General features: G+C 32.9%; 1 protein-coding gene across 1 annotated transcript; it reads right to left on the reverse strand.

The window, feature by feature from the left end:
• Positions 1-1821: 1821 nt before the first annotated feature.
• On the reverse strand, positions 1822-10486 carry LOC114748937 (phosphoglucan phosphatase DSP4, amyloplastic). The gene is made up of 14 exons (XM_028937398.1): positions 10326-10486; positions 10148-10217; positions 10006-10050; positions 9267-9372; positions 8863-8939; positions 8698-8774; positions 8495-8575; positions 7154-7286; positions 6563-6622; positions 5916-5972; positions 4067-4162; positions 3563-3622; positions 2830-2937; positions 1822-2319 (listed from the first exon to the last, which is right to left on the reverse strand). The coding sequence occupies exons 1-14, from the start codon at positions 10349-10351 to the stop codon at positions 2188-2190; spliced, it is 1128 nt and encodes a 375-aa protein (XP_028793231.1). The 5' UTR covers positions 10352-10486; the 3' UTR covers positions 1822-2187.
• Between the last annotated feature and the right edge of the window lie 635 nt (positions 10487-11121).

Raw genomic sequence — 11121 nt, forward strand, 5'->3', positions numbered from 1 at the left:
ACGTGAAAATTTTATTTTATTACTAATCAAAATATTTAGGCCATAAAAATTAATTAAATTATTAAATAGAACATATTTATGCATATGGTATGGGAGGGGCGTAGGTCCATTAATAAAACCAGAGGGCTGCATCATTGGCGATAACGAAATCATTTATGGCAAAGAGGTCCCAAAATTTTGTCAGATATTTTAATTATTTCATATGGGAATCATTTATGTACTTTGTTCTTTTTCTCCAACAAGTATATCATTATTGTCCTTTTCATTTCCCCACTTTTTGGGATAATTACAACTCTATGTCATTGTCATCATCAATAAAGACACAAATTCATTGTCGTCCAAAAGAGAACAAATAATGCAGTTGGAGTAAACTATGTTTCATATTACATAAATTTTAATTCATTTCACATCTATATGTATTTGTAATCAACACTTGCAAACAACTAAAACATGTAGCATAGTTGCCGGTTAAAAAAAAAAACATGTAGAATAGTTTCATAATTACTATATTTAGAACTAATTTGATATTTAATTTGATCCTAAATATAAAATTTCAGTTCACTTTATCTCTTACTACCTCTGGTTCTTAATATAAGACCCTGTTTGACTTTTATTTTGGTCATAAATATAAGACCCCAATCCATTTTGTCTCTCATATTTATATATTTTTTTTCAAAGTAGCCCTTTTAATAATGATAGTTCTAGTCAATACACTTGATTGGTAAAGATATTTTAGGAAAGACAACACCTATTTAGGATAAATAACTAACTCAACTTACTTTCTTAATTTTATCAAATTAATCAACTGGCTCTTATAATTAGGACCGGAGGTAGTATATTTATTTATTTTTTAAAGTAGTTCTTGTAATAATCACACATGTTAAAGGTTTCATCAAATGGTAGTTATAACTAATACATGTCATTAGCAAGAATATTTTATAGAAGACAACATCTATTTATTACAAATAAATAACTTAACAAACTCTCCTAATCTACTTAAATTAATCAACTAACTCGTACATTAAAAATTGAAAGTAATATTTTCTATCCTCTCAATTCTAAATATAAAATCTAATAGACAAATTTATTTTATTCTAAATATAAAATCTCAATTCATTTTATCTCTTAAATTTAATATTTTTTTAAAATTCTCTTATTGATTGTATACATTAAAAAAATTTCATTAAAAACACAGTTTCCAATACAAGTAATTTAAGAGTGATACTTTTTTTTTTTTTGGGTTAAACCTAACATATCCACTGACAATAGTCGAACTAATCCTCTCATCATGTAAACTTTTCAAAAGGGTTACTAATCACAAAACCTTCTTTATACATATCACCATGAATCAAACCCCTGACTAAATGTTTGAAAAACCCAGTAATACTTTAAAAAAAAAAATTAAAACACATCTTACCCGGAAAAAAAACTAAAACTAAAGCACATTTTAACATAGGTAAATTGGTTACCTATCTCCTGTATCAAACCCAAGGGATTATCATTGACAAAAATAAGAGCACCCCCCCCCCCAACAGAAAACTTAAAAGCCTTAGGATCCTTTCCTGTCAATACGGAAGACAAATAGTCTCTACTCATCAAAAAATACTTATTGCGCTACTAAAAGCGAAAGCTCCCCCTAATTACCAAAAAACATAGCCCATAGTTTTGTATTTTGTCTAAATTGAGTATTAAAATTCATCTTTAACTGCTAACATGATCAAGTGCCTGTGGCCAGATGAACCTTTTCTGCTTAAAATAATACCCAAAAAAATTATGATATATTGTAATTATAAAGAGACCAGATGACAAACAAGCCAACTGAAAAAAAAAACCTAACAATATGTCTTTGTTATAGAGCACTAACATATTTTCACAAGATAGCCATAGATCCATGCTGCTTTCCTGGAAAATTTATTACAATTTCAAAAGGAATAATAAAGCTGGAGCTGTTGTACTTGTCTTACTTTACATATTTCAGACCTATCATGAGGCGTAATTAAGATTGAAATAGATGCAGTAAAACAATAACATACTTGCAACGGAAAGCTTTTGTCTCCTGTTTAAATTCATGACTTCTTGAACCTCAAAAAAGGATTTTAAAAAAAAAAGGTTTAAATTCATCCTTCATGAGACAATTTATCTATATACATCCACTATGCTTCACATATAAATAAGTGAGGTCATGGTTCATGGTTCTTCATCAGGAAGAGCTTCAAGAAACTGTCTTATTCTCAGCCGTTCGGCCTTTGTGAGATCAGGATCATCACCCATCAACCTCTCCCTTAGGGCTGCATCAGCACTGTCGGTATCATCAATGACCTTTTCATAGAGGACAAGAGCAACAAATTCATAATTCAGAAGCAATGCATAAACTTGTCATGACTTGAAATGTACAGTGGAGATAAATTCTAATGCAGATCACCCCTATTTTTCAATTTAATAGATTAAACCAATGATGTCCAATCATGTAAGAAGTGAATCCCACTTAAAAAACATAATACTATCCCATAGATTTGTTTAAGGTTGGTTTGATCTGTCAATTTTACCATGATCTCATCTGCCAAAGAATTTCTCTGGTGAAGCCAACAAGGCAAAATACTGCCATGTTCAACAAAAACCCCCACAATGTGGTGAGGCTTATAAGGTTAACAGAACTCTCGACAGTAAATTTAATGACGCATTTTTCTTTTGGTGTGGGGGGGGGGGGTGTTCAGTAACTTCCTGCTCTTTTCCGGATTCAAATATGTCAAAAATTGTGTGCATCTCAGTTCTGGATCCATTAGTTAAATTTTCATTTACGAGCTTCATAATTAAAGCGTAAAACCTTACTTGCAGAAAATTATTGACATGGCCATCTTTGTTGGGAGAGGTCATAAGCTCATACTGATTGCATGTCCATTCCCCATCAACAATGTACTTGTACTCATAGTGTCCTACCTGGAAAATAGATCAACAAGGAACTTTATCTTCAATTCGATGAATAAAATACAAGTCTACAATTGTCTAATTTCCAGAACTAGTAAATACAACATTTGACTTCTACCCCTTCACTATACACCTTCATAAAGTATCCCAAGCGTCTGAAGTGTTCAAAAACAGGGACTTATTTCATTCGACATTAAGGCTTCATAATTGGCTATCAAACAATCAAATTGCATCTAAATTTAGAAAGTCAACAGTAATAGTAAATGAAACAGCTATTGTAAGAACCTCAGCCATATGGCGCTTTCATGGTTTAAAGCAATACTAAAGAATGATGAGTCAAGATTTTAAGGCTTTCTAAGAAGATATTCACGACTGAAAATTACAAATTCCAGACACTTCATCAATCTTCTAAGATCTCGGTTGCTACGTCAATCATGGAAACAAGGAAATATGATATGAAGCTCTAAACAAAATCGGACAGTTTGACAAGGTAGTTTCCTTTTTTTCCCCTGCCTTTCTTTTTTCTGTACATTTATTATCTATTTTAACCTCAGAGAATGCTTGAGCCTCAAGTAATTTCACCAATATAAATACCAAACATGATATTCAAATTTGTTCAATTGATAAGTGGACTTACAGGTAATTCCCTCTTGAGAACCCACAAACCCTGTTTGTCATCATAATGCAGGGGCATTCTCTGAACGAAAATCAGGATACATTGAGTGAGTCTACATGGTCAAAGATATATCACAGGGCCAATCACAGCAAGTGGTTCTAAAATCATATATATATATATATATATATATATATATATATATGAAAGTGAAATATATAGAATTTGAAATGACACTTTATAGTTTGCATCGTAAGTGCCTTCAGACAGGTGTGCAGAGAAAAGATAAATGCAGTAATTTTGCAAATCAGAAGAACGAACTAGGAAGTCAATCCAAACAGGTCAAAATCAATTCAATGGTCCAAAGTTAACCATTATACATTAGGACATTAATTTTGAAAAGTTGCACACACCATCAAGCAAAACTCTCAGGCTCAACTCAGAAGTTGGTAACGTGAAGCACTACTCATTTTTTAATAAAGCAATTGAGATGTCTCTAAAAGCTGAACAAGAAGACTCAACCATCACCTGGCCCCATCCAATATCAAGTCCAGAAACTTCAACTGAAGAGCACTTGTTGTCTTCCCACGTCAACATGACAAGCTTTTTTCTTAGGCCTGTAAGCTTTGATTGCCATATAGTAACTGATGGTTAATGAACTAATCCATAAAAACTTTTTTTTGGGTCTGAATGTAAAAACTATATGCATGTTTATATAAGCAGGATTGTCAAGAAAAACAATTGTGATACAATATACTTAAGCTCCATGCTGCACTCTCAGTCACCTGATGATGTAGGACGAGAGGAAAAGAAATAATTAAGACAACAATATACTCTCAAAATTCAATGTTAATTTGATTTCTTGATAATCAAGAAGCAATTGTATCATCAGGCTCAAGACATATTTATAGGTAACCGAATAAGAAACCTTCAACTTACAAAAACATTATAAGGGAATAACATACTCCTATGATCTAGCTCCTCTATTGATAATTAATGATTAAATCCTAAATAATACTACCTCCGGTTCTTAATATAAAAGCTATTTGACTTTTTAATTTGGTCCTACATAGAAGATCCCAATCCACTTTGTTTCTCATATTTATTCATTTTTCCAAAATAGTCCTTGTATTAGTTGCACATGCTAAAGATTCCATCAAATGATAGTTCTAACTAATACAAATGATTAAAAAGGTATTCTGGGGATGACAACACCTATTTATTATAAATAACTAACTTAACAAACTTCTTTAGTCTATTCAAATTAGTCAACTAGCTCTCATATTAAGGACCAGAGGTAGTACTAATTATTAATTACAAATTCATCAATAGCAAAGGAAATTACACCATCAAATAATAATGGTTAAAGTATATATTTGGTCTTTTAACTTTATATAAGGTTTTAATTTGGTCCCTTAACTTTAAAAAACATACATTTAGTCTTTTAACCCTAAAATTGTTAGGCTTCAATAATGATTTTTTGTAACAATCATGAATGTTTTAAAAATTAAGCTTAATATGTTAACATGTAAGAATATTTTATCAACATTTAAGATCTTAATGTCATCATTTTTTTTTAACAATTTTAGAGTTAAAGGACCAAAAGTATGCTTTTTAAAAGTCAGGGGACCAAATTGTAACCTTGTACAAAGTTAAAGGACTAAATGTATACTTTAACCAATAATAAAATAAACAAGAAAATATCGCCTCATCTCATATCACTTGTCCTCATGCAAGGCAAAAGCTTGGGTTCTAATAAAGCAATTTATTTGAGTGAAGCGAGGAAGTCGTCCAGCTATACAACAAATTTCTTTTTATCATTCCTTTACATCAGTAAGCATAACTAGGCCCCCTGACATATGCGTAATATGCTTCAGGAATTCAAGAAGCATGTTAATCTATTCTTACAAACTGAGATTGTTTGGCAGTTTTGCGATAGGCACTCCAGGATATTTTATGCATTGTTTGCCCAAAAACAAAAGAGAATTTTCTTTATATTATTTTTTCAATAATTGGAAGAGAAAAAGGGAGTGTAAGGTTTTGTTAAGCATGCTTACCACCGGCACTTTTTCCTCCTACATCTATTATAGAACACAGCAGGCTAGCTTCTTCATTGGTTTCAGCCAATGATTTCCTAGGCAAAATCTCCCTAAGACTTTCAATGGACTAGAGAGCTCTTTTGAAGTCATACTTGAAGTTTGTGCTCATTCAAATCAGCAGATAATTTTCACCATTAAGCAATGACAAAGCTTTCAGGTCAAGGAAAAAGACATCAGAATGTTAACAATTAAATAAAATAAATAAACTGAAGTAAACACCACAGTTCAAGAATTGTGAAGAACATACAAGAACAGAAACGCAGAGCAAATTGACTCACAATATCAGCTGTTGCACTTTTTATTGCATCCAACTTTGGGAAGCATGATCTTTTGCTCTGCGAGGGAAAAAAAACGTTCAAAGATAAATTTATATACTGTTGTCATTTTTTCCTCTTTTGACCAAATTCACTAAAACTGAATCAAAAGAATTAACCATTATTAGAGCTAAGAAATTAGAAACGCCGGGAAATATATCATTATCTAAGATGGCAATCAAACATATGAGAGAAAATTGATGTACTGCTGATTGAACCGTCAAGCCATCTACAAGTTAGACATATGTTGTATTTCAACCTAGTTGTGTTTCATCTAACCCCATGAATCACTACATGATCATCATGCTAGGAAATTACGATTTCTATAAATTCACTTCTAAATGTACCTTGATTTAAGGAATGTAATAGGATAAATAGGCTTAACATGCCCTAAATGGAAACAATCATAGGCAGAGACTTCTTGATGCTTTAGAAGCTTAGAACAAAAGCCCAAAGAAGAAAAAAGAGAGATAAAAAAAAAAAAAAATACTTTAGCTTGATCCAAAGTATCAAAAATACTGGAAGGTCAGACCCATGCAAGATATCCTCCACCAAGAACCTCATACACCTACTTAAAGCATGAAAAAATAAAAACGATTCAGTAAAGTTACCAGAAGCAGTCTATAAGCCTCATCGAGTCTATAACCCTGAATCCAAAACATATAAGCCAACTGAAAATACAAGAACAATTGTTAGTAAATGACAGTTGGGAGGACTATCAATATATCATTTGAAAGCAAGAGGACAAATAAACATACCACAAAATCAAGTTTTCCAGACTAAGTATCTGAAAGAAATAAAAATATAAGCCTGTGCCCTCTAGATATTCCTAACTGTACAAGAATCATCTACACTCACTGTACAAAGAACTCTCACCAGTGCAAAGAACTTGCTTACTCTTCAATGCCTCAACATTTGAACACTCTATAAAGTTTGCAGGGTGTCTCTGGGTTAAAAAATTAATTGAAGCATGATGCACATAATTGGCAATGACTAGAGAAGAGGGAAATAAGTTTCAAATTCAAATGTCATGTAATTCTTCTACTCAAGACAAAATAGGCTGCCAACCAACCACAATAAACCTAATAGTTCACATGTGAAGCACAAGTCAAATTAACAATTCACAACTGCATTTCCAAAAACATGGGTTCGGATAAATACATGAGTGAATTAAAATTCAGAAATTAAACCCAGGGACATACCGCAGCACCCGGAGCTCTTCCAAGTCCAGCAGTGCAATGTATATATGTCACGCCCCCATTGCGATTTATGGCCTTGTACAATTTGCTAACTACAGTTGGAAGCCTCATCCTTAAGTCAAATGCATCAAAGTCCCTGCAGCATCAAAGCTGGACGATCATATGATGGAAAGAAATCCATGATATGTTGAGAGAAGCACATGAATAATGCAGTAGATATCACTATTTAGATAACATATACAAGAACAAACTGAAATGCAAATCAACGCACAAAATGCATAATAAACATGTATGGAAAGGAACACTAAGTTTTACTCATAGACAATAGCAAATCAGGGAACCTATGACGCAAGGTGCATGACAACTAGTCTGCCATGAAAATCCTAAAATTATCCAAACTCCATCTTTTTGGTACATTCGTATCCTACATATTCAAAACAGCAAATCGCACATATAAAACAATCAATTCCATGGACATTGTTTTGGTTTTGTCTATGAAATTTAAGAAATATTTAGGTGTAAGATATACAGCCATAAAACTACTCTATCTGAAGGCAAATATAAATGCGGCGTTCAGATTAACCATGAATGAAAGCATCGCATCTCAAAATTTATTCACAATATACAGGTTTATAAATAACAAACCAATTAACATTTGTTATCTTCATGTTTGAATTACTATATCTCACATACAAGCATGCAGAAGTTACCTGAATGAACTAGATCACCGTTGGATGGTGATCCTAAATAGCAGATGGCAAACCAGAATCTTATAACCAAAATTCCTCAATTTTGTAAACAAGATCATCAACCATTTCTATGACCATTTGAAAACATAAAATAATATGATACAGATAAATTTCATCCAAAATAGTTCCCAAATAAAGTAAATTCATTTTGCAGCAGAATGGTAAGGTAGGATATGAGTGAAGCCAAAACTTAAGAAACAGAACAAATGTGGGCAAGTTTAACATAGATAACAGTGATTAGCTCACTGGCAACTGGAGCACTAATGCACAAAGACCATGGAATGAAGTGGTAATTTGCTCCAAATTGATTCCTTAAATTTCAGTTTCTTCATGAGTTGCAATTTGTCATAACAAGTAACAGTAGTTTTCATTTTTCAAAAATAATGAAGTGACAATTTTTTTGCGCAGAAATCATTCTGAAAACCGTTTTCTTTTCTGGTAAAAAGGAAATCATGACATTCAACATGACCTCTTTTTTTTTTTTTTTTTGGACCAGCCAACATGACCTCAATACCACTATTTTCAGTCTAACTTATTTAAATTCATCATGACTTGCTGGTTGATAAAAATATATCATTATTTTTCCATAACAAACCTTATCTCAGCCCGTACGTGTTGAATGTCACTGAAAGACCCAGCATATTCTTGAATAGCCTTGATATCAACTCCAAAGTATCTGAAGTAGCGTTAGAGAAGCAATTTTGCTGGATCAGATGAGTCGTAGCTATCACAAAGGTTGAAATTGTATATTCAAATAATCCTAAACTCAAAGAACTTTCAACAAGTCATTTAGGATACTCTAGGTCTGGGTCCTGTTGCAAGCAACATATAGTTTTCACTCCTATTGCGCGAAGCTTGTCAACATCTTCAGGAGTCTAGCAATTCATAGACAAACCAAAAGTCAGAAGACCAAACTAGATGGACGTAATTGCAGCAATTTTCCATCACTGAGACAAAAATCACCTGCAGGCATGATCCTACAATTAAGTCTGGACGAATGAAGTTGTAGTTCATTCCCAGTTCGTGTCTATAAGTCAAAACTGCGAAGGACCAAGTTATCAAAGATCTAAAAACACAAATTCAAAGAATGCAAGAATAGGATGACCTTGAGCATCGTCTTAACATCCTTCAATTAACCCAAACTAATAGATGAATAAGAAGATTTTATAGGCTGCTGGAACTGATCATAAATTGTAACAAACATGGCGAAGATTTGTTCCAATTATTTGAAATCCTTCACTACAATATACTCAACAAATTTGTAATCAAATATGAAGTTTCGAGCAAGAAAAGGAAATCTTTTCTTCCCCAACTTGTCACACAACATTTTTCCCGATCAAACTAGAATCACAAAGGATTAAGCCTACCAGCACCCATCGCTTCAGTCATATTATGACTATATGTCTCAGATTTTTCCTCTTCCTTCACACTGGCACTATTTGTCCCTGCACTGGACGTGGAACCAGAAGCAGACTGCAAAGTGAAACTTCAATCACATTTTCCGGGAAAGACAAAAAAATATGAAGCAGATAGCAACTGGCAGATAACAGATAATTTCATTTACAAAAACATCTCAAAAATATCAAACTCAACTCAGTAAAATTGAGCATAACAAGGCCCAGAAGTTAGAAATGCTGTTACTCCGTGCACGTTTTGATTACTTCTGTTAAGCTATTTGACTATTTTATTTACACCTATACTACTTCCATTGCTTGCACCAAAATGACAAAATGTACAACAGCTACTAACTTTTAAGTACCACCTTCAATTTATTAGTTGGCAGATTTCAAAATATACCATGACCATTTGTACGCCGTCTTATTATTGGTTCATAGTAAGCCGAAACTGCGTTATCATAATGCTGCCGAACCACTGAACCTTATTCAAAAAGTCTTTACATCAATTACACACATGAGCATACAGTGATTGAATACGAGGAAAATTGATGCTAAAGCAGAGCAATAAGATAATGATCTCAAAATAAAAGGGGAAGAATGAATGTGCTATGAAGTTTGAAATATAATTGTCAAGAAGGTACACAAGAACCCAATAGAAAGGGAAATGAAACGAAAATTTAACACCGAAAAAAACAATATTCCGACGTACCTTCACTGCCATGCTTCGATTTGGATCACGAGTATTGGACATTCCCTGAGCCAACCCTCAAAAATGGTGAATATTGCATACCCAAAAGGAGAGACGATGCATTCTGAAATACACAGTCACTGACACATAGTTAACTACATACCAGTGAATTGACAGAGCAAAGAGGCTTCCTTTGGTGACTTGTAAAGCACTGGAAAGGCAAACCCGAGGATCTGAAATTGCAAAGCGGGACCAAACGGGAAATCACGGGTCAAATTCAATATTTATAGCTGTATACTATGCTAAAAATTATCTCCACGACAAAATCGAGAAAGACGCACAAGGGAAGATGCCGAATACAGTTCATGATCCACAAATGAGAAATTCGCTGAACAAATGTCAGCGGAGAGGATAAGTGGAAGAGGCTTGTGTTTGCGCGCTCCACCTCAGGCGTTTCTTTATTCTTTTGGTCTGAGACTCTGACGTAAAACCTTCTATTCGGGGAGATATTTTTCTGAAATAAGCTCTGGCCTGATTGTGACAGGGACGGGGGAGGAGGAAAGAGGAGGGCCTTTCAAAAGATTCTTCTTCAAATATGCCACGTACCGTGAAGTGCGTATGTTCATTAAGGGAAAGAGCTTATATATGGTTTTTAAATGCTTTTCACAAAAGTACACACATATATGCATATATATTAACTCTTATCATAATTATAAGAACTCATTTATAATTACAAACTGAAGTGGTTCCTCCATGTATATGCATTTTTTCCTGGTTATATTACTCCGTTTTTTATTATAAAATCTAATTTTTTGAATAGGTTTGTCCCTTTTTAAAAGATCCTTTTTGAGTTTGTTTAAACATGCAATGCATTATTACTTATTTTACCCTAATTTAATGTATTTAATATATTTTCTTTCTTCATTTATCTCATTATTACTCTTTTATATTTATCCATTTATATATAAGGAAATATTTGGAAAAAAATTGCATTTGCCACATATTAATTGTTTTTAATTAATTTTATTGTTTTCTTAAACCGCGTAATTTAGTGAAAAATATCTTATAATAAGGGACGGAAGGGGTACAAAAGTACATATATTAAATATGCATGAAATTGACATGTTACTGGAAAAA

This window comes from Neltuma alba, unplaced genomic scaffold (genome assembly GCF_004799145.2).
Source record: "Neltuma alba isolate B1F8T4 unplaced genomic scaffold, ASM479914v2 tig00005875_pilon, whole genome shotgun sequence".
Lineage (NCBI taxonomy): Eukaryota > Viridiplantae > Streptophyta > Magnoliopsida > Fabales > Fabaceae > Neltuma > Neltuma alba.

Coding starts and splice junctions, on each gene's coding strand:
- LOC114748937 (XM_028937398.1), bottom strand. CDS start 10,351: ATGAACTGTATTCGGCATCTTCCCTT. Junction 10,051..10,147: donor TTTGCTCTGTCAATTCACTG/GTATGTAGTTAA, acceptor GGGTTGGCTCAG/GGAATGTCCAATACTCGTGA. Junction 2,938..3,562: donor TTCTCAAGAGGGAATTACCT/GTAAGTCCACTT, acceptor TCTATTTTCCAG/GTAGGACACTATGAGTACAA.